This window comes from Xyrauchen texanus, chromosome 47, assembly GCF_025860055.1.
Source record: "Xyrauchen texanus isolate HMW12.3.18 chromosome 47, RBS_HiC_50CHRs, whole genome shotgun sequence".
In the NCBI taxonomy this organism is placed as follows: Eukaryota; Metazoa; Chordata; class Actinopteri; order Cypriniformes; family Catostomidae; genus Xyrauchen; species Xyrauchen texanus.
In genome coordinates, this window is record NC_068322.1 from 17,920,576 (window position 1) to 17,944,263 (window position 23,688).

General features: G+C 37.1%; 2 protein-coding genes across 2 annotated transcripts in view; one reads left to right on the top strand and one right to left on the bottom strand.

The window, feature by feature from the left end:
• The first annotated feature begins 362 nt into the window (after positions 1–362).
• myf5 (myogenic factor 5) lies at positions 363–3,474 on the top strand. The gene is made up of 3 exons (XM_052121041.1): positions 363–812; positions 2,926–3,001; positions 3,281–3,474. The coding sequence occupies exons 1-3, from the start codon at positions 363–365 to the stop codon at positions 3,472–3,474; spliced, it is 720 nt and encodes a 239-aa protein (XP_051977001.1).
• Positions 3,475–12,212: 8,738 nt separating this feature from the next.
• The window catches only part of lin7a (lin-7 homolog A (C. elegans)), a 43,026-nt gene continuing 31,550 nt past the window's right edge, over positions 12,213–23,688 (bottom strand). The window contains exons 4-6 of the mRNA XM_052120318.1: positions 21,295–21,504; positions 18,672–18,887; positions 12,213–15,093 (exon numbers count right to left, since the gene is read on the bottom strand). Coding sequence (XP_051976278.1) covers positions 18,672–18,887; positions 21,295–21,504 — 426 coding nt within the window. The 3' untranslated portion in view covers positions 12,213–15,093. The remainder of the gene's footprint in view (positions 15,094–18,671; positions 18,888–21,294; positions 21,505–23,688) is intronic.

Sequence of the window (23,688 nt, forward strand, 5' to 3'; positions counted from 1 at the left end):
TACAGGTATAGAACTGCATGAAGTGAGTAAATGAGGACAACAGGTTTGTACATGTAATAAACTCATATTAAGAGGGTCTACATGTAAATGTTAATTGCTGATAATTCCCTCTTGTAATGACCATCACGCAGCAAAGCCGTCGAGCTGTGTGAGAAACCACCCCTTCACACAGATGGTGTTGGGTTTGGGTGGGGAGCAGGGTGGACAAGGGAGGGGGTCACTAAGCCCTGACTGCCTTGGCCAATGGGGCACGGTCATTAGAGCTGACCAATGTGGGCCCTGGCCTCCACACAGGGCCCTATAAGAGGGGCGTATGGCACCAGAGATATCACATCACATGCCACGCGATTCCAATTCCAACCATGGACGTATTCTCCACATCCCAGGTCTACGACAGCACTTGTGCCTCATCCCCTGAAGCTTTGGAGTTTGGAACTGGAGGGGAACTTGCTGGATCCGAGGAGGATGAGCACATTCGGGCACCCGGGGCCCCTCACCAGCCTGGTCACTGCCTGCAGTGGGCCTGCAAAGCTTGCAAGCGCAAATCCAGCACGGTGGACCGCCGAAGAGCTGCCACCATGAGGGAACGGCGCAGGTTGAAGAAGGTGAACCACGCTTTTGAGGCTCTACGCCGCTGCACGTCCGCCAATCCCAGCCAGCGGCTTCCCAAGGTGGAGATCCTGAGGAACGCCATCCACTATATTGAGAGCCTTCAAGAGCTGCTCCGGGAACAGGTAGAGAACTACTACAACCTGCCTACAGAGAGTGGCTCGGAGCCTGCCAGCCCATCATCTTGCTGTTCTGAAAGCATGGTAAATATCACTCTTATTCTGCTATTCATATTTTATTGGATTGGGGTTTAGATTGACAAGCATTATGTTCTAAATTAATATCGGCAATTCTTGATCAGATGGTCAAATGCACACATTGGAAAAAGTCAAAAATATTGTTTACCATAAAAATATTTATGTTTTATATATTTATTTACCGTAAAAAGAAATACTTACCGTAATAATTGCAGGTTACCATCTTTTTTATTCAGTGCAAAAAAAAAATCGTCTTTTGAATGTAGATGTTTGGGTTTCTCCATCGTGTGTATCTGCACTAGGTTTGGTGTCTTAACCTTTTCCTTTTCTCTCTACTTTTTAATCTTCATGATCATATCTCGGTGGCACACAGGAGATTCTATCACTCAATTGGAGTTAGGGCCGTCTCAATTCCAGCACAACAAAAATAAATTGCCATCCACTTCTGTTAAGATATACATATAGCTTACTACTATGTCTGGGCACTTAAAGTGATAGTTCACCCAAAAATGAAAATTCTCATAATTTACTGTCCCTCATGACTTTCTTTCTTCTGCAGAACACAAACAGAGATTTTTAGAAGAATATCTCAGCTCTGTAGGTCCATAAAATGCAAGTGAATGGTGATCAGACCTTTGTTGCTCCAAAAATCACATGAAGGAAACATAAAAGTAGTCCAAAAGTCTCCAGTGTTTAAATTAATATTTTCAAATGTGATATAATAGGTGTGGTTGAGAAACAGATCAAAATGTTTTTTACTCTAAATCTTCATTTTCACCATTACATCTGAAAGTCACTTCTCTTTCTCACCCACATCTATTATATCGCTTCTGAAGTTGTATGTTTCCTTTATGTGATTTTTGGAGCAACAATGTCTGATCACCATTCACTTGCATTTTATAGACATACAGAGCTGAAATATTTTTCTAAAATCTCTGTTTGTGTTCTGCTGAAGAAAGAAAATCATGCAGATCTAGGATGGCATGAGGGTGAGTAAATGATGAGAGAATTTGCATTTTTGGGTGAACTATCCCTTTAAAAAATCTATATGTGCATGACACCCAATGTGTCACTGTTTTCTGAGTTTGCCCTTCAATGAGTGGCTGCTAATGATCAAAATAAGGAAGACAAATTTAGCTGGTGTCGATTATGATAACGTTAAATGCGCTTCATGTGTAACATCTTAACTAACTGCTCAAAATTGTCAAATATTTAAAAATAACATTTTTAAATGATTAAATCAGTCTGACTACATTATGTTACACAAACAAACAAACTTTTTTACAGTGTACATGGAAAAAAATATATTAACCTAAAAAATGTGCTTCATGTTGTAACATGTAATTGTACTGCTTTTGATACATAAGGTTTAAACAAACCTTATTTGTAAGGGTCATGTCTGGTAGAAATAGCTCCTTTCATTTCTTTATAGTCTTCCATCTAATTTTACTGACTTGATTTGATGACTAATATCATCATCATGTCTAAATCAACCTGATTACATTATGTAACATCAACAAAGATAGTTTTAGAAATAGAAATAGCTCTTTACAGGTTACAATTGCATGTTACTACATTTTACTATGTAGACTTGGTGAGAGACATTGTCGTGAAGTAATTTGTTGACAAGGACAGTCAATCAGACTCAGTTATTCTGAGTTGTTGGTTCACAAGATATATTATGACAAAATCTCAGTGCAGGGCGTAAAAATGAAGGATACAATAATGGTTTTCCCACTGGACTCTTTATGGCCTAACAAAGCCTCAGTAAATCCAGCCAACAGAGGCTGGCAGGAAAGAGCCAGTCGCGCCGCATTCTTGACTGACTGCATGAGCTGCGCCTCTGCCAGGATTTTCTGCAGATTTACTCAGAGAAAGTGTCATCTTGCACAAACTGGTGTGGCTTCCACTGATAAAATCAATTCGCCACGCATTGAGCCCAGCGTAGCGTGGGAGTTCCTTGCAAAATTTAAGTCTATACATTAGCGTTTTAGGTCTCTGACTCGTGTGGAAGGAAAATTCCTCCCCATGTCTCATATACACTACATTCACTACTTCCATTTTGTCAAAACTGTTTAAATATGTTTAAATAAGATAACTTTTTGTTTTCTTGACTTAGGTTGACTGCAACAGTCCTGTTTGGCCACAGATGAGTCCACACTTTGGGAATAACTACAACTATGATGCACAAATTGGTAAGAAAATTCACATTTAAGCAAGGATGTCACCAGATTTTCAGTATTGGGGGACCAACTGTTATATTCTAAGAATCAATCAACCATTGAAACCCAAATTGGTCAACCACTATATGAAACATCTGAGGTACCTCAATGTATTTTAGATTCATTTTGGTACCCTCAAGGCCTCAAAAACAGAATTTCCACATAATGATTTACCTGAAAATGAAGTTCTTTGTGTCATTTATTGTTTGCCACGTATCTCTAACAGTGGAATTTCCTCTTTCTTAAAACCAGCTAGTGTAGTAGACAGAACTCCCGGAACATCTAGTTTGCAGTGTTTGTCCAGCATTGTGGACAGGTTGTCCTCAGTAGACACAGGAGTTGCTGTGGGAATGAGGAATATGGTTTCTCTCTCACCAACTGGAAGTGACTCCCAGTCCAGTTCTCCAGACAGTCCCAGCAACAGACCAGTCTACCATGTCCTGTGAGAATGATGGAGACACTCCAACCTGGTTCTGTCCTGGCCAACGTGGAATCTGCACCTCCAGATTTCGAACGTCCTTCATTCACAAAATTCTACACATCCCTGCCCACAATTTGTGTTTGTTAATTAAATATTTGGGCTAATTTGATAATGATTTCAGTTACCAATATGTGTGTAGTCCTCTCAGCTCTTTTTACTGTAATGTATCTGGCCGTATTGAGGTCCATTCAGTAGAAATCCACAGAGTTTCCCCAAAAGCATTGCAGAAAATGCAACAAATTCTGCAGACTCTGTCTGGGCCTGGTTGGTACTTGGCTCAAAAGATCTGGCTTTACAGTGACTTTCTTAATTCTGCCAAACTATCCATGAACCTTTAAATACTACTGTAAAGTATAGACAGTGTGGATCTTCCTTTTTCACCATGTTGGCTTACTAAGTGACATGACTACATTGACAATAGTCTTTGTTTCAATAATAATCGCTGTGGTACTTAGTAAATTCTGATTTAATTCCATTCCTTTTCAATGATGTCCATGACTTACTCTGTGTTGTAAATAAGATTGTACATATTGAATGTTAAATTAGTGTTATTGTATTCATGTAATGTCATTTGTATCATATTTAATGAACATTTTTACTTAAATGACTCTTTCAATTACAAATCCCCAAAAATGGTGTACCGTATTTTCCGTTTTTTTCAATTGGATACACACATTTTACAGAATCATTGAGCCATTTCCTCAAAATACATACACAAAGCCACATTTCCAAAATCTTACACACACACACACATTTTTTGTATTTGAGAGAGTAAAATATTCAATTTTGGTTAATTGTGTTTGCACGGGTGAGATTTGTTTGTTGTTGTTTGACTCCCTTGGTTTTAGATTTGGAGCAGGTGTATTCACAATGACAATTGTGCTGGACTGCTGAGAGTTGTATGAAGAGTTTTGCAAATGTAATGCAGAAGAACCGCAAATTGTGTGGAAGCAGGAAAATGGTGTTAACCGTTCGGCTATATGTTTCTGGCACATTAGCAAGAGAAATTGACGAATTGGTGAATTGTTTCAATCACCGTGTGTACAGTTGAAAAAAACTTCAATAATACAGTATGTCCCTTGTTTTCTTTAAATGAGGAATAAAATGCTTTTTTCGTATCTCAGTTAATATGAGTCCTACATTGGACCCACTCATGATTCCCCTGACTGCAGCTTGCAATACTCCATTATATACACCATTTGTGCCAGATAATCATGGAGAGCGGGGTGGGTGTTGATAATGTGATGAGTTGGATGCTTACGAAAGAGAAAAAAAGAGGAAATGAGCTCTGTGTGCCTGTTTGTTTAATGTAACAAATGTTACACATCATTCACACCTCCTTAATACCATTGTCATGAACAAATGGCCACATGCTGACACTTCAAGGTGCTGTTTTGTGTGTGTGTGTGCGTGTGTGTGTCTTTGCACAAAAGGATATTCTCCAAAATATGTTGCGTTAATTAAGTTTAATGTAAAATAAAAACATTGCTTCATTTCACAGTTCTCATTAAGGAATAAATCCTACATAAAAGCACAGTTGGGTCCTATACAGGATTTATCATTAACCCTTTAAAGGTTCCATTCTTACCATTAGTAGTCTCTTTTGGCTCATAGCACACACTATAACTTTTGGCTAGCAGAGTACTGTATTTTCTCAAATGCATACACACACAGCTGTTCAGAATTATGATGACTTGCATCAATAAACCATAAACTGAATTAAATGAATCATAATTGATTATGAAACATTTAAAAAACGTTATCAACTACGATTTCCTCTAAACAATAAATTAGAGCAACATCTGTCCACTATTTACAAGAAAAGGTCAAAATGCTATCTGATTTCCTGAATTTGGAAGACTTCACCTGTTTACTTCAGAAACATTAGCAAATTGCAGCTAGAATCAACACACATTTTTCTGGTGGAGTAATAATAATAACACAAATACAGTTGCTAAACAAATACAAAAATGAATAGTTAAAAGTGCAACTAGTTATTTTTTCCTCATTTAAAAAGGTTTACTCCAAAAGAAATGAATAGTAATTTTGAAACATGTGTATAAAATCATATGTAGACTCTAGTCTTATCAGTAACCTTATAAAAGCTGTTTTATTCTACATAGAGAAGGCCACGTTATGATCACATGACCAGCTGAATATTACTTGCTTAATCTCAGTAATCACTCTGTTAATGGACACTTTCTCTCATAGATTCAATTAATCATAGCTGAATGTGAATAGTGAATTTCTACAATGGTATCGGTAAATTAACTCAATAGCCTTTGAATAATGCTGCATCCACACCACTAGGTGTCAGTGTAATCCAAGATGGCATATATATATATATATATATATACATACACACATATATATATGAATAAACTTAAGAATGCGGATGAAAAAGTACAAAGCATACATGATGTGTATGTTTTTAATCGCCTCGGAGTGGTGGTGGTGTAGTGGTCTAAGCACATAACTGGTAATTTGGTAATCAGAAGGACACTGGTTCAAACCCCACAGCCACCACCATTGTGTCCTTGAGCAAGGCACTTAACTCCAGGTTGCTCCGGGGGGATTGTCCCTGTAATAATTGCACTGTAAGTCGCTTTGGATAAAAGCGTCTGCCAAATGCATAAATGTAAATGCCTCCCAAGGCATCATATATTTTATTGGTTAAAATATGAAAAAGTACCTCCTACAGAAAATCTACCCATTTGCTTACCTGACTGTCCAAGAGAATTGGCAATTTCTCTGCAACTCTTCTCTTCCTCCACCAGGTTGTGGGACGGATCAGATGAAACATCAAATAGGTACTGGTGCTCCTGCCAATGTTCCACAATGTTTTCCTCCATTTCTTCAGTCCAATGAGACTTTCTTGATATCGCAGACATGCTAGTTGATGTTCTGTTGCAGGTACATCAGGGCTCCTCCCACTGAAACTTCCCGTGCCCCATTGGCTGTATGTCTTTCTGCAGTTGTATTTAGTCAAAACATATATCACATTGCATGATTTGGAATCGCAGACAGTTCCAGATATTTAACATCCTAGATATCGGTGATGCGTCGGCGCTTCTCTCAAATCGCGTCTTTGATAGTTCAAACATTGTGTTTGTCGCTCACAGGAGTGAGCTCCAATTTGCTCCTACGATATCCAGCTTTTGTCGGCGATCTCCACAAAACTGTCGGAGAGCGAAAATCGGTCTTTAAATCGTGTAGTGTTAACTCAGCATTAGCGTCATCTATCTAAGCCAAAGGAGCAGCTGCCATTGCACAAAGGCTGATGCTAATGACCATCAGCTGCACCCAATCAGATATCTTAATACATGATTATCCTCACTAACTGCTTTCAGAAAATAAACCAAAAATGTATTATTTAAAATTTCGTGAAGAAATGTAAGCTTCATTTGCAAAAAAGTTTTATAAAAAATAAAAAAAACGAACCTGTACACAAACGTACAGTGCATGCCACTGTGTAGAATTATTTCTTTTAAATGTGTGTTCTTTTTTTAAGAAACAGATCCAGTGAATTTACATTAAAATAACAAGGATTAGCCAGATTCCAAAAGAAGGACAGTTGTTAAAAAATATATATATATATATTATTACAATGATTACAAGCTTTTTAAACCATGGAGATGAAGGGAGGTCACATGTTTTTGTGTAGAATGAGATTGTGATTGTACCAACTTTACCAACTTTATTTGTTAAGCACTTTACAACAACCAAAGTTGACCAAAGTGCTGTACATAAAAATATAGAAAAATATACATAAACATATGTACAATTAATAACCATACAATAAAAACAAAGTAACAAATACAATCAAGTAAATAAAATCGAGTAAATAAAATCGACCTCTTACTAGGTGTTAAAAACCACAGAGAAAAGATGGGTTTTAAGAAGGGTTTTAAAAACAGATAAAGAAGAGGCCTGCTTTACATGCAAAGGCAGATCATTCCATAGTCTAGGGGCAGACACAGCAAAGGCACGGTCCCTCTGAGCTTACAGCTTAGTTTTAGGCACAGTCAGGAGCAGCTGATCATCTGACCTGAGAGCGTGGACGGGTTTATAAGAGTGTAGAAGCTCAGAGAGGTATGGTGGGGCAAGACCATTTAAAGATTTAAAAGCAAATAACAGAATTTTAAAATGGATCCTAAATTGAATAGGCAGCCAATGTAATGAAGCTAAAATAGGGAAATGTGCTCATGTTTACGTGTGCCTGTTAAAAGACGTGCTGCTGCATTTTGTACCATCTGGAGACGGGTGATGGAGGACCCACTAACCCCCACATATAGGGAATTACAATAGTCCAGCCGTGTAGTTACAAAGGCGTGGATTGCAGTTTCAAAATGTTGTCTTGACAGAATTGGCTTTATTTTGGCCAGCTGCCTCAAATGAAAGAAGCTTGATTTGACAACAGCTTTGATGTGACTGTCAAATTTAAGCTCAGGGTCCACTTTAACTCCTAGATTTGTAATGTTAGATTTAATATAGGGTGCCAAGGAGCCCAGATCTACAGGCGGGGTCCCAGTGGTGCCTCCAAAACCATCACTTCTGTTTTTTATCATTAAAATTTAAAAAGTTCAGAGCCATCCAGGCCTTTATGTCGTCGAGACAATTGAGTAGTTGTCCAACAGAGTTATCATTTTTCTTTTTAAGGGGTACATAAATCTGACTGTCATCTGCATAACAGTGGAATGAAATGGCGTACTTTCTAAGTATGGAACCAAGTGGAAGCAAATACAAAGAGAAAAGTAGAGGGCCGAGGACTGAGCCCTGTGGGACCCCACACAAGAGAGGAGCAGTGGAGGATACAAATTCACCTATGCTGACACAAAAAGTTCGATCCGCTAAATATGACCTAAACCACTCCAGTGCCATGCCACTGATGCCCACCCACTGCCTTAAACGTGAAATCAATATCTCATGATCCACTGTGTCAAATGCAGCAGTTAGATCCAAAAGCACAAGGATAACACAGTCGCCAGAGTCAGTCGTTAAAAGATAACGACTTTTGTAGTTGCAGATGGTTTAATTGTAGTTGCAAATGGTTTAATTTGCATTACACTTTGCAAACCTGCAAATATAGTCCAGTTCCATTTGGCAGGGAAGTGTCCATCCGTTGAACACCACGGAAACTCTCGTTTTGAAGGGCCCTTCGAAGCAGCTATGTATGAGCCCTTAGGTTTGGAACAACCCTTCAAAATGGTGGCCACAATCGTTCTCTCCAAGTGCCCTTCGGAGGCATATAAAATAATGCATAGAATTTATCCTGCGAAACATGTATTGGAACGTTTCAAACTGAATATTGATTACTCGTGTGAATTCTGTAATAATGATAAAGAAAACATTTTTCATTTATTCTTTCATTGTATTTACACAAATATGTTTTGGGTTTATGGCCCTGTCCCAAATGGCACACTCCGGACTTGTGGACTTCCTCAGAGTCCACACTTCGGTGACGTCATGTAGTGCAGACTTATAGGGCCCCTCATGCAAGTCCACAAGGGCGCATTGAGAAGTATTTTTGGGACAGACTCGATCGTGAAGCGTGGTTATTGTTGGACAGGATCTGCAGGTTCGGTTTGGGGAAATATGCTGCCTATTGTTGTTGTTTTTACTATTGTGTTTGCGAGATGGCTTGCCATGCAGAGAAATCACATTTATACGCTCCGACGTCGTAGAAGACAAGATTATTTTTCATGCATACAAATGCTGATGTTATGCACGGAGGAAAGGGTAAGCAAGTAAATGTTATTGACTTTGTAGATAAACATATAACTTGTCAAAAGTCGTTAATGCATTAAGTCATTATTATTTGATTTACTGCTTAATTTTCTTTTTTCTTTATATACATATATATATATATGTATTTTATATTTTTATGTGTACCTTGTTTTTTTATGTCGTTTTTAATTTACAGGTTTAAATATCCATACTTCACTTACATATGACTCAGTAAAGCCCTGCCATTCGGTTCTATATAATGAATCGTTATGCGATCAGCCTATTATTCAGCGCGCTATTACTATGTTTGAGACATCAACCACTGGTCGATGAGCATGATGTTTGTATAAACTGTAGGTAACAACTGGTAAAATGTACACAGTCATAAAAACCATAATGATACTTACACTTAAATATTTTCTTCTCAGCCATGTTATCAATTGTCTGTGTCTGTGAGCGAAAGCGCTCTTCACACCAGTTGTCTGATTGGCCTTTCGCAAGGACTCCTGGGTACTTGAAGTGCGTGAAGCCTGGATATATGCGGGCTTCGCGGAAGACCGCTTCAAGGGTACAAAGGGGGCGCTGCTGAACACACTTCAGAGCGTTAAAATGCTAAATGGGACGGCCTACGGACTAGTAGACCCAGCGAGCACGCGCAATTTAAGTCCACGAGACCGAAAGTCCGCATGAAGTGCGCCATTTGGGACAGGGCAGATGTCGAAAATTTCATTAAAAGGAAACTCGGTATAGATATAAAATTGGGTGGGACTGATATAATGATATATGTAAATGACTGTGGGATAGAAAAGTTTTATTGGGGAACTTTCATATACATGAAATTTTTTATTTTTTATTTTATAAATTATTTTAAACAATACTGTAATATTTTGTACAAGTGTAAAAATAAAAAAGTTTTCAGGGCTTGTAATATGGTTTGCAAATTCAAAATTGATAGATAAATGGCATCTTATCCCTTATATATAATTTGTTTTAATAATACTCTGGCATTATTATTATTATTATTTTTATTTGTTTCATTTTTCCTATATCTTAATATTTGAATAACTGAATCCTTTGTACCTGAGATGGAAATTATACAACGTTGATTATGTGGAATTTTCTCATGATGTTATATTTGTTAATATGCAGTTTAAAAAAAAAAAAAAAGAAAAAAAAATGTTTGCCCTTCGGAGGCAGATTTATCCCGTTTGGAACGCAGGATCATCTTCCACTGCTCTCTGCTGCCCTGTCGCACTACTTTAACGTCATCAGTCAAGACAGACCAGGGGCGTTATTTATTTGTATGTCATCTAAATGTTTAGCTCACGATTATATTATTTAAGTTTTATATTTCAAATTTATATTTTATATTTAACATTTGGATTTAGAATTTATATTTAGGATTTATAATTATTTACATTTAAGATTTATATTTATATTTACATGCTGGGTTTATATTTAACATTTAGATTTTACATTTATATTCAAGATTTATATTTGAGTTTTACATTTAGATTCAGAATCAGAATGGAAATGTAACATTAACATTTATTTTTAACATTTACATTTAAATTGAAGATTTAGATTTAGATGTGTTGCACAAAAAAATGGATACAAACATAGATAAATAAATATTAAATATTAAACCGGCACCCAATAGTTTAGTCCAAATGAGCTGATCAATCCTCGTCTGTGTCCTGTTTTGCTGAAGTAAATGTTGCACAGGTTTTTGATCTATAGCCCTCATTTCAAATTCACCAGACCTACAGTTCCAAGTGTAAATCCACTTTGAGGTAAATCAATGTGCTGCTGTGGATCTTTTTCCCCCAAGTTATAAATAAAATATAAATACATTTAAAAGGCCCTTGCAAGATGTTTTTCCAATGAATGCAATCTGTTATTATCATGATTTTCATCACATCAACAGTATTTATAGGCATTACAAATGTTTATCTACCCCTTTAGTACAGATTTTGAGAAATTGAAAAACATTTAACCACTTGATCAAATTAGTGATGTATATTATCCTAGAGGACTCTCAGATTCATCGATACTAATGAGGCAATGGGTAGTTTGGTTATTTATCATTTCATTAGATGCCTGGTTAATGTAAAAGGATTGCACTGCACAAATTGCAGCCAGCGACTGCAATTTTTTTTTTGTATTGTAACTGGTTACCAGTTCATTGCCATGCATTTTCTTAAAGGGATCACCCAAAAATAAAAATTTGCTCATCATTTATGTGTATGTGATGTGACTCTTCTACTGAACAAAAAAGAAAATTTGTATAATGTTCAAATACATTTCAGCTCTGTTGGTCCATTGAATGCAAGTGAATGGTGAGCTGACCTATCAAATCACTTCTGAAGATGTGGATTAAACTACTGAAGTCATATGGATACATTTTATGCTACCTTTATGTGCTTTGTTGAGCTTCAAATGTCAGCTCACCATTCACTTGCCTTCTATGGTCCAAAAGAGCTGAAATATATTCTAATATTCTAAAAATCTTCGTTTGTGTTAAGCAGAAGTAAGTACGTAACACATCTGGGATGGCATGTGGGTGAGTCAATGAGGAGAGAATTTTTATTTTTGGGTGAACTGTTCCTTTAAGTGTTCTGAGTGGCTGTTAGTGTGTTACTATGTGGTTACTATGGTGATCTGGTTGAATTGAGGCAGTTGCTTACTGGCCCATATGACAAGAGCCCAATTCTCTATAATATTCTGGTCATGACTTAGTGTAAGTTCTCCCTGTTTTATGGAAAATTGTAAGTCTGGTTACTTAAAATAGCACATCCCTCCTTAACAAGCCACATGATTTGAGGTATCATGTCTGTAGCACAAACGGCACATTACTAATTAAACTGCAAAATGTAATACTTTGGGTTACTTTTATTAATTAATGAATTTAGCAAAGGTCAGGCATGGACAGATCCAGTTTAGAATGTGAAGCAAAGAAGAATCGAAGCATTGCACACACGCACATATATTTATTTATACAAATATAATATGTATAACAATTGCATATGACTTGATAATTTTTTTCCTGCTGTCATAAGATCAGCTTGTCCAGCCTCAAAAATGCAACTTATTAATACGAAAGTCTGTTAAGTAAACATATAAAAGGAAAGAGAATCAGTTGAAATGAATGAATCAATTGAGAGTCAAGGAACAAATCACTTTCACAGCTTTGCGTGGTTTCTTCTATTAGGATGAAACGTTTAAAGGTTACCCACAGTTCAAAGGTTACTCAAAAACCAACCATCAAATGAACCAATTCAAGTATCTACCAAAGTCTTTGCAGGAAAAAACATAAAATGATATTACAATAACACATATACGATATTACCTTTGATTACTGGTGGTCATCAACTACTTGCCGATTTACAGTTTTGCTTCTAGTACAATTAAATGTAATTTTATGAAATAAAAGAGAATAATGCAGTAAATTAATGCTTACGACATAAATTGATTGTCAAAACAGGAGAATGTAACAATGTTTCCAGTAAATGAGGTGGTCGGTTAAGATAAATATAATGCTGTAAAATATAATACAGAATAGGAAAATTAATATTATTTAAAAATTCTGAGATAAACTTTAAAAATATAACTATGTTGTGATTTTCCTTCATTTGTTGATCATGTATCTGTTTGAAATATTTTTGTCCTCATATATAGTAAATTGTCTAAAATAGAATCTTTCTGAATTCGATTTTAATTTCAATAGTGACATCACAACCGTAAAACTGCATTGAAACTGTCATCGATGAATGACCCTTCAAATATACCCGTCATACTTATGCCAAATGCACAAAATAATCTCTGTCAACGACACAGGTGATACAGTGATCTAACAAAAACATTCTGTGCAAATGATGTTCATGATTTTGTGAGACTTATGTCACATGGTTCATAAGATACAGTTTAGTAATAACTTTATCATCACACATTTGTTTTTTTTTTACCCATTATTTGACAATAGAATGACAAAACAAGTGTGTTATTGCTAAATCTAATTTCTTGTCACAATATTTCTTGCTACAATATGGTATAAACAGTGGCGGGCTGAGCATTTAAAGTCTAGGCCTTCGGTGTGATTCACTGCATTAAGAAAACAGTTTCACAATGAATAAGACACCTATGCCTTTGGGCATCAAACATTATGTCGCAGCTAACTAATAATACCAATTGACATTTTAAAAACACGTCCACGCACGAAAGCCAGAACTAGAAATGACGCTTAATGCACAAGCAAGCCTAATTTTAACTGCAGCATGACTGTTTAGTGAAATGAACGTCTCTCGAACAGACATTCAAAAATCCTAACTTTTCAAATGAATCTACCAAGGAGGTCTATAATACCTGGAAAAATAGTTCTAATAATATTTGCGATTTAAATGTTGCTTGCAATAAATTTTGTTTACTCAGGGTTCACGGTTATGCTGCGTTCCATTCAAGTTGGATGTGGGATATTCCTACTTGATATCTGCATTCCATTCCTCGATATTCGGAACTGCAATGCTAACGTTAGCTTAGCAGTTGTTTGACTCTCATTAGAGTGGTCTCCTAGCAACCCAACTGATAAACAATGCTGCAGCGCTAGTATTTGTGCTTCAGAAGTGCGATTATCAAAAGAGATTATAATGTTTTATACACCTGTTAAACAAGCTTTAATATCGTGTAATGTGGAAATAAACTCATTTATCGATATTAATGAATAAAGTGAATGTTTATCAGTTACTTTGTATACCAATTTACTTGACGTGAAAATCAGTCCTCCTTTCCTGTTGAATAAATTAAGCAATCGCACGGTCATTCAAAATATCTTGTGTTTTTAAATCCATAAGGATCTCTTTCTCAACGGCAATACCAGCAGTGATGACAGCCGACTCGTCAGCAAGATCTCGTGCTTTTCACTCTTGAATTATGTGCATCATTTAAAGCGTGATTGCGTCACTCAAGGCCAGCTAGGAGGCCTCAACCAGAACATATCCTAAAGATCACACCCACCAAGAACAAATAAATCAATCTGATTGGCTGATGAATCTGACAATCTGACTTTAGTTGCTCATTCATTTGCACTGTTGAGGGATTCTGTGGAAATTCTGAAGGCCTGACGGGGTGGAGCTCAAACTCACGCGCTGCTTCAGGCATGTGATTTGTGAAACAGTTGTCACACTTTGCTTGTAAGCATCACAGAATAAATTCTGACTGGATAAACATTACATTTTTCTCTATTTGTTGGTAGATTAATTTAGAGTGGAAAGCGATTAAAAATACATAGGCAAAAAGGTGATTGATAATGAAAGGATGAAAAATATTTATTTATTTGGCATGTTAGGCCAGCAGAGAAGGCTTTGCTGGCCCTGAGAATTCACCACTGGGCATTAAATACCTTAAAGTTATTCATTCAAGGTCATCTATTCACAGACACGAGCACCAAAAGAATCCCTCAAAAGGTTACTATACAAAGCAATGACAACGAAAATATAACATTGATAAAAACAAAGTCAAATGCATTACAAATATATGTCAAGAAAACACGTTTTCACAAAACTACAAGAGGGACTCAACTTGCGACTAGTTCCAGACAACTGAAATATGAACAATAACTGCAGAACCGTGTACTCAGTGCTCGCCTCCTCTCTGCCATCATGTACATTATTCCAAGAACCAATTTGGGACACCTATCATGGAGTTTTCGACCTTTTTGGGTAGGTAGTACACTGAAAGAGGACAGTCTTTACTGCGGAACAGTAAGGGTCCTCTTCCGATCTCTTGGACCTCCTTACATCACTGTGAATGTGATATCGAGTAGCTCACACTCGGTGTCCTCTACTACTTCTTTTGGAACAGCCTGTGAAAGACCAAAAGGACAAAAGCTGAGAGACAAGTTTAACGGGACCGTCAAAATGTCTGTTGGTATGCCTGGGCTTTTCATTTTATTTGTTTGGCTTTATTAGATTAAAATAGTGGACAGTGAGCAATCCAAATAAGTCATTTGTGAGGTTCCATTTTAATTAAAAATACTGGGGGCCGTTCACACGAAGATGGATGTTTTGGACCATTGCGTTGCATCTCATTGCTTTTTTCCAGAACTGCCTTTTTAGACACTGTGTCAGGTTAAAAAAGAACTTAAACGAGCAGAGTTAATGTCTTAGTTTGATTTAAGCATATCTATCCTAAAATATCCATACTTCCAATTCTGATTTCATCAGCCTGATCTCATGAAAATTTTAGCAAAACTAAATTACATGCTTCATTACACTTTTCGCTGCAGTTTCCCAGTGAAATATCCAGCAGGGGGCGCCAAAGTGAGTGAAATGGTGTTGCAATCAGACAAGGTTTTTAAGGATGGAGGTTTTAATGAGCAAAACGTACCTCCCTAACCTAAAACTTTAACCTAAACATAACTAATAGCGTCCAAAACGCAAATGAGAGGTTAACAAAACAAACATCCATAACCAAGGCCTAAACCTAACCAATATACCTAAACAATCACACATGGAAGCTTAATAAAAATCTTATTTACGTTCATCTATTTTTACTAAAACACTTTTAAATGAGCCAAAACTACTCCACTTAGCCTTTTTTTTTTGCATAGTACTAAATGATTACTGTGGATCTCAGTCAAGTTTATTATTATAATATAATACTGAATTATTATTGTTTTCAGGATAAGATTTGTTCAGTCTTATGTACTTCAACCTAAACAGTTTCTTTTTTTTTTTGACTGCATGCAGTCGTGTTTATTTCACCTTCACCAGGAAGGAGGAGCTCATTATGTTATACATGTTCTGTATGTTTCTTTGACAGTTATGAGTTTCACATCTTGTGAACTGCTGTCAAACTCTCCTTTACTGTTCCACATGTGTAGATTTGTATACTACATTTATAGCGGTTACTAATGTTTGGAATTGCGTGAATGCTTGAACCTTCAGTACTTCACAATGCTGGTGAACAGGCCTGCGTGCACACAGATCAGCGTGTCACCGGTTCATTCTGAAGCACACACAGATCATGTTTATCAGCCTTTGGCAGTTAAATAATCAAATATGATCATATCTCCATTTTGATGTTGTTTTGATTAATTATACAGCCCTGAAGGATCGGGAAATTAGTTTACTGATGCACTCTATGAAACTTAATGGCCAAATAAAAGGCTCATTAAAATATTCACGATATTGTTGAATTTTATATCGCCAGCAAAGTCACTGCGATTATATCATGGGTATTTGATGTATCGCACAGCCCTCGTTCCAGGCTGGGCTCAAACAGCGATTTTCCAGATCTAAAATCAGGTGAGCTATAGCGGAAGCGAATTACACTGAAATAAGAGTGTAAATGTATGCGAGTTTGCTACAAGGATTAAAATGTTTTCCGAATAACACTTTAGATTAAAAGTGTTTCAAAATCATAACATAGTGGTGTGTAATTATAGAGTGAAAAATAAGTGTTTAAGTCTTAATCAGCCGTTGTATTCATGCAGTTTTTGTAGCACCTCTAGGGTTTCACCAGGAAACTGCAGAGAATGCAACACGCAAAATTAAATTCGCTACTTTAAATGGAGGTATAGTAATGTTCATTCTATAAGACTATTTCCTTTTTATGATTTTATTATTACTAGTGACTTTATTATTTATTTACAATGGACATAAATATATACTGCAACATAAGCTTGTAAGTGGAAAAGAAAAATAATTTTACTAGCAAACATATGCATAGAACAGGAACTAGTTCTTCTTCCAGTCATCTTGGCGTGCAGAAAGTAAAAAATGACCCATTTTATCCAATGGAAAAAGTGGTATTGCCCATCCCTAGTTATAATGCCTTGTAATGCCTTCAATATATTTGAGAGTTTCTGCACTAGGTTTTATAGTTTCAGTGAGTGTGTGTGTGTGTGTGTGTGTTAGTTAGTGCATACATGAGTATTCTTGTGTGTGTGTTTGTAAAGATAGTTAGCAAGGTATTGCTCTGTAACATGTTCAATAGTATGCATTGCATTTTCAAGAGAAGCTGTTATCTATATCCATAATTGGGTAAAAGTGTATGTGTTACTCATGATTGTGTTTACAAATCTATGCTGTGGTAAAAATATGTCTGGACATGCAAATCCTATTTTTGATACCTGCTGTAACTTGTTTTAATGGTGGTGTCAAATAAAGAATTAAACTGTGTGTGTGTGTGTGTGTGTGTGTGTGTGGGCAGGTTTAAGTGGTTTAAGAGGACTTTATTTAGGTTACAAACTGGTAATTACAAGGATATAATGCTATAAATGTGGTTTATGAGGACATTTCTAGTGCCCCCATAATTCAAATCGCTTAAACATATCAAACCAAAGTTTTTTTGTGAGGGTCAGGTTTAGGGGTAGGGTTAGGGGATAGAATCTATAGTTCGTACAGTATATACATCATTATTTCAATGGAGATTCCTCATAAGGATAGCTGCCCCAACATGTGTGTGTTTGTGTGCGCGCGTGTGGAGTGGTAGTGTAGCGGTTAGCTCGCTGCTGGCGACCCGAGTTCGATTCCCGCTCATGGCCAACACTAGTGATGGTTATCTGAACCGGTCCCGGGCCTCCCCTAGGTCGACTCAGCCTAAAATGAGTACCTGGTGCAGTGTGTAAAACATCGCCACTGGGGAGACAAAGGTGGTCGGGCGTGGTGCTGGCCACCCACCCCCTCATGTGCCGTTCTGGCCTTCATAGGTGCTCGCTAACAGCACTTGCCTCTACAGTCTGTTAAGGCTAAATGGGGGATCTTTGTGTGTGTTTGTGTGTGTGAGTGAGTCTTGTCCACAAGAGACAAGTGAAGAATCACTTGTGAAGTGCCCCTCGGGTAATAAGTGCACAGTGGCAATTGCCCATCTAAGTTATTTTGAAATGAATATCCGCATAAACATGCTTTAGAGCGGTGGTGCTGCTTATAGCTTCATTTTAGGCATGGCTGGCTTCCACGGTGAGGTTACATCACTGCCAGCTATCTTACTGCTCAGAGCTAACCGTCACGCTAGCAGCCAATGAGGCGAGAGATTTGTTAGAGTATCTCTAATTTGACTAGAATCACTTTGGTCTGTCCGGAAAATACTCTTTTGACTAATAGAATTCTCTGCTATTTTATTGCATTTGCAAAGAGGAAGGAGGTCATGAGAAAATGAGAGAGCTGTTATTTCAGAACAGTGATAATGGCCTTGCAAATGGCTGCATTCTTTATCATTTTAATACAGAAATGGAGGAACTATTTGAGAAGCTGATATGTGAGGTTTCGAGAATGACAAAACAGATAAGTATCGGACACAGTTGGAGTCTGTTTCACTAGTGACAAAACATGCCAGTCCTCTGATATCCAACAGGCCTCAAGGGATCTGGGGCAGCTAACTTGTTCAAGTGCTGCCCTCTTAAGGTCCTGTTACCCTAAAAGCAATGAAAAGCCTCACCTACGACATGTGGTTCTGCTGAGAGGCCAGGTTCTGTTGCTGCTGTTGCTGTATGAGGAGCTGCTGTTGTTGCCGTCTGCGGGCAGTGCGCAGCTTCTCAAACCGTGCCTCCATCTCCTCCAGGACTTTAGGGGTGTAGCGCACCACCAGTTTGACACTGTCCTTAGCTGCTTTCAGCAATTCCACTGCCTTCTCATGGTGTTCGCCCTCCACACTCTGTGGAAAATTAAGGCACATAATTTCCAACATGATCTTATGAGTATTAAAAGGTATTCGTTCACAAAGTGTGGTTCTATCATAGACACTGAAACATAAAATATTGACATTGACAGCGTCTGAAGCATAGACCCTTTTACGTTTGAACAACTTCAGAGACGTACAAATGTTCACGAATCCTTTGGGGTTCAAATAATCGAAATATTTGAATAATCGCAGCAACAAATATGTGTGAATTTCAGTTCTGACAAGTTGTCTGAGGATTCGTAAAGATTTGTATGCCTCAAAAGCCTTACATACGTTAAAGCAGTGAATACATGGATATCGTTTTCGTAACTATACAAATGTACAAAAAATAACACGTAGGCCTAGGCGTTACATAAAAACATCTACAGTTGCCAATCTTTCAGGGCAATTTGAGCGTTCATTCCATACAAAGTCATAGTTGCTTTTGTATATCTGTCCATGTTATTGTGGTTGGGGTAGAAATCTTTAAGCATCTCACCATTTGATCTCATTTTAAAACAATTCTGGATGCATCTAAATTATTCGTAGGGTCACCAATCTTTGCCAAGTTAAAGGTGAACTATGTGATTTGCTCCTGCAACTTTAATATTTCTAAACTCACAGTATTGTCGGTTCAGAACTGAAAGACAAAGACAAAACTCTCCACAGTGATGAACATCCAATTCAATTATGGCTCAAAAGTTATTAATTTCCTTTTAACTCAGCAGGCATAACATGTTTGGTTTAATGAGAAATTGCCTCTCAAATGCACAATCACAAAACGCCTTCTTATTACAATCTTTGACGCAGATGAAATCAAATGAAACCTTTCAGAAGTCATCTGTCTTCGATCAAGAAAGTAGACATTAGTTTCTATACACTTACATAAATTACTCTTAGCATAATAAAATAGTCACATTCTAGAATGTTGCCAGAAAACAGCAAAGAACCAGACTTCAAAATATTTCCCGCAGCAATGACTCTGAGCACTTGTTTAGAAACATTGTTCAGATTCAGTGAAAAGGTTAATTTTGACATCTGACAGTGCTTTGACATTTTAAACATTTACCGGAGAGTGAATTAAGAACAACAACACTTTACTGACATCTGCCCATTTTACTTTAAAATACAGACTCTCCTTTTCGGTCTTGATCATCCATTTTCAATACCTTAATTTTTTTAACTTTGCCTAACAAAAGAAATATTAGGACTTTAATATAAATTCAGCATCTAATTATTCTGAGTCACAGTTCTAGAGATTGACTCAGTCTAGTATGCCATGATCTGATCAGCTTGTTAGAAATGTTTGTTCATTAAAATCAGTGGAAAAATCCTTCAGCCAGAATAATCTGACTACACTTCACCCCAGGCTGATGTGTTTCGATTAAATGCCAGTGGGTCCTACAGTTTTAAGAGGCATGTTATGTATTGACAGCATGGATAAACTTCAGAGAAAGTATCTGCACAATTGATTTGTCAAGAAAAAACACATTTGAAGTGTTTGATTGCAGAAATCCTGGTGGAAAAAATACACAAACCATGAATCTTGAAGAAAAGTTGCTGCAAACGAACGCTGCAGTGAATCGAGTCGGTGTCCCAACATTCTCAAGCTACTTTACTACTACTAACTACTACTACTGAACTACTAGGCCTACTATGTTTTGCAGAAACAATACATTATTTCTTTAACAAGAATCAACAGCTTCAAATGAATAGTTTTATATATTTTCATCGTTTTTATTTGATTACGTCGTTCATTCCCTAATTAAAAACATTAAGCACACAGTCTTGTACCTTTTATTTGCTTCAAATTAAAGCTTGAAATCTTTCTGGTTTGTTTGGTTCATGGCTTGGAAAGCTTTTCTGAAGACTTTTATAAAATCGCTATGGAGAAAATGAATCCGAAAAACACTTCAGGAGCCAACTAAATAGTGAGCGTGCACTGTTGCACTCTTTTGGACTTTTGTGATTTTTAGTCCAAGTCTATTAGCTTTGAGGCCATCTACTGTATATGCTAGTGTACTTCTAAAAATTGTCAATCAACCTTTAGCACATACTGAATGTACATTTAAATGTTACAGTTTTTCGTGAACACAAACAAAAAGTATTGATGGCTCATCTTGTTCACAAGGGTTATACGAATTGTGCCCAATAAAATGCTTTCTAGAATTAGAACTTCTGTCCCACTAATTAAAACCACCTTTTTCTGACTAGCAATACCAAGTAGCAAATCACGGTTCAAGGCTGTGACATAAACTAAAGACTAAATGGCTATTTAGAAAAAGGGTTAGCTCATCTACATTTTAAACTTCCTGTTTCAAGAAGAAATATGTCAACATAAATAAGAAAATATACTTTCTTGCATTTAGTGTTAGTTGCAAGTTAAACACTGGCCACTTACCACTCCGTTGACGGACAGGAGCTGATCACCTCTCTTTAGGCCACCCTGCCTCTCGGCCACGCCCCCAGGGATGATGCGGGAAATGTAGATTGGAGAGTTCTGCTCTTTTCCACCCATCACATTGAATCCCAGCCCCTCATCTGTCTTGGGCAACTCCACCACTCTTGGGTGAGAATGACCCTCGCTGGCTGCAAACGCTGCCACTGTGGCCTGGCAGGAACCAAAAAGTTTCAGAGAGTGTGATTATGAAACATGAGAACTTGGCAGTAGTGGTAGACTGATATATTGGGCAGACTGATTAATTGGGAGATTTTCATCCACTTCTAGTCTATTGCATTTGGTACCGCATTGAGTCCGTTCCAAAATCTACAGACAGCTTTGTCGATGAGCAATGCACGTTTTCTTTTTGATATATTCTTGAGTGAATTTCGAGTAAATATTGTGTAGAATCAAATTTCAGCAATTTTGTGTGCATCTCATTTGCTTTCATTAAACTGTATTTTATAAAGCGGCCCCAAGAAGTATTTGGTCACTTAAGTCACACTTAAAAATTAACAAATGTCACTTTATTAGAAAACTAAAAATCAAACCAGGTGGCATTTATTTGAAATAAACAAAGCACATGCATGCAAAACATTTCACAAAAAGAAAACTGTTAGGTTTAGAGTGATACAACAGTTACATGTACTGTTAAAAATAAATGCAAATAGTATTTGGACACTTTCTGGTTGTCAAACAGTTGATAGACAAATATGTCCATAGTAAATGTGATGGACTACAAATGTGGTTACTCTTCTAAAAGACCTGTGTGAACTTAAGTGGAACTTACTTTGCATATCCACTAAAAATCTACTAAAATTGACCTTGGCAGCATTGTAAAACCCATATTGGTTGACCACTACTGAGATATATGTCCTATGCATTCAAGAAAGGAATTCTTGTGTTATATGGTTTTAGTAAAAGATCCAATTAGATGACTGGCATGAGCCCCTTTAACTTAAATCACCTTTAAGTGGATTGATATTCAAGGACTATAAGCCACTAAAGTGCTCTATACAAACCAATCCTCCAACATCACATTCCTAAGAGCTAAATTAAACAACTACCGACTTTAATCTCTAAGAATCTCATCATGGTGGGAGTAAATCACAAATGAGATTCAACTGTTTCTTCTAGGCCACAATAAGATTAAATGGAGAACAAATAAAAATGCTTTTATTAAGTCTCTCATATGTTTCCCCTGAAAAAGACCCCAATAATCTCCAATGTCTCCTCTAGGGTTTAAGAAGAGACATCTATGACCCCATGGTCAGGTCAGACACATTGCTCTGGTCACTTAAAAGCATCTCCTGTGACCACTTGTGATCAGATTTGGAGGGGAGGGATGTTTCATGATGACATACAGCAATCATGATATCAGCGTGTTACTGCATGATAATACGCCGCAACAAAGTCAATAGAGACAAAGTGCGGAAAAAAGGTAAGCTATTTCTCCCAGAAGCATCTGAAATTTTATCGAAGCACGAAAACATTTTGGGCAGAATTGTCGGGTATTTTAGTGGATTAGTTGTATTAACCTGAGCTGCAGATGTTCGTGCTTCTCATAAGTGTCTCTGCATGTTGATATCAGACACACTGAAGAAGACCCATGAAGTTCTCGTGCTAGTGTATATATAAAAGTTTAAACACTTGTTTTAATGTAGTGGTTGATTGACAGGTCAGGGGTGGTGCTTCGCTGCTGCCGGGATGCATTCAGCACAGATTAGCATTTATGCATTAAATGTTAAGCGGTCAGATGCGTTTTTGACCACATTCATATGTGCTTTTTGTGATCGATCACAAAATGTTTTAGACCCTGTTTAGATCTGTATTTAGCGCCAACCAAGTGATTGGATCACCAAAAGATTCTTAATACCAGGTGTAAATGGTGTCACAAATGTCTCAAACTGTACTCATATTTGCCGAAATACGAAAGTTTGCAATTTCAGATTTCAATATGAGCTCAAACATTTTTATTGAATTCTTCCAACGGCAAATTATAGCTATGTTGTCAACATTAATTTCCCATCTCTATACTCTGTCAACAATTGTCTCATTTGTGTCTCATATTTACTGTATATCTCATAAGGAGTTAGAAGGTGAAGTTGATACTTAGATTAAACATATGTAGCAATAGCAATGAAAGTTAGTTGTTGCCTGTTAGCTGCCTGTCACAGTATCTTAATATGTTCATGGTGTAAATTCAATGAAAAAAAAAAAGGGGATCCGATATGCAGCACCACTGCCCACTTTGTTGTCTGAATTCTGGTGACTACAGAGCTTATTATCAAAGTGCAACCCAGGCAACCAACAGGGAAGAAAGACTTCTGCACTTCCTGCTGATCCAGACTAACT

What these genes read in the sequence shown, in the direction of transcription:
- myf5 (XM_052121041.1), top strand. Translation starts at nt 363, where the DNA reads ATGGACGTATTCTCCACATCCCAGGTCTACGACAGCACTTGTGCCTCA. An exon ending in CTTGCTGTTCTGAAAGCATG is followed by an intron (nt 813 to 2,925) that starts GTAAATATCACT and finishes TTCTTGACTTAG; the next exon opens with GTTGACTGCAACAGTCCTGT. An exon ending in CAACTATGATGCACAAATTG is followed by an intron (nt 3,002 to 3,280) that starts GTAAGAAAATTC and finishes TCTTAAAACCAG; the next exon opens with CTAGTGTAGTAGACAGAACT.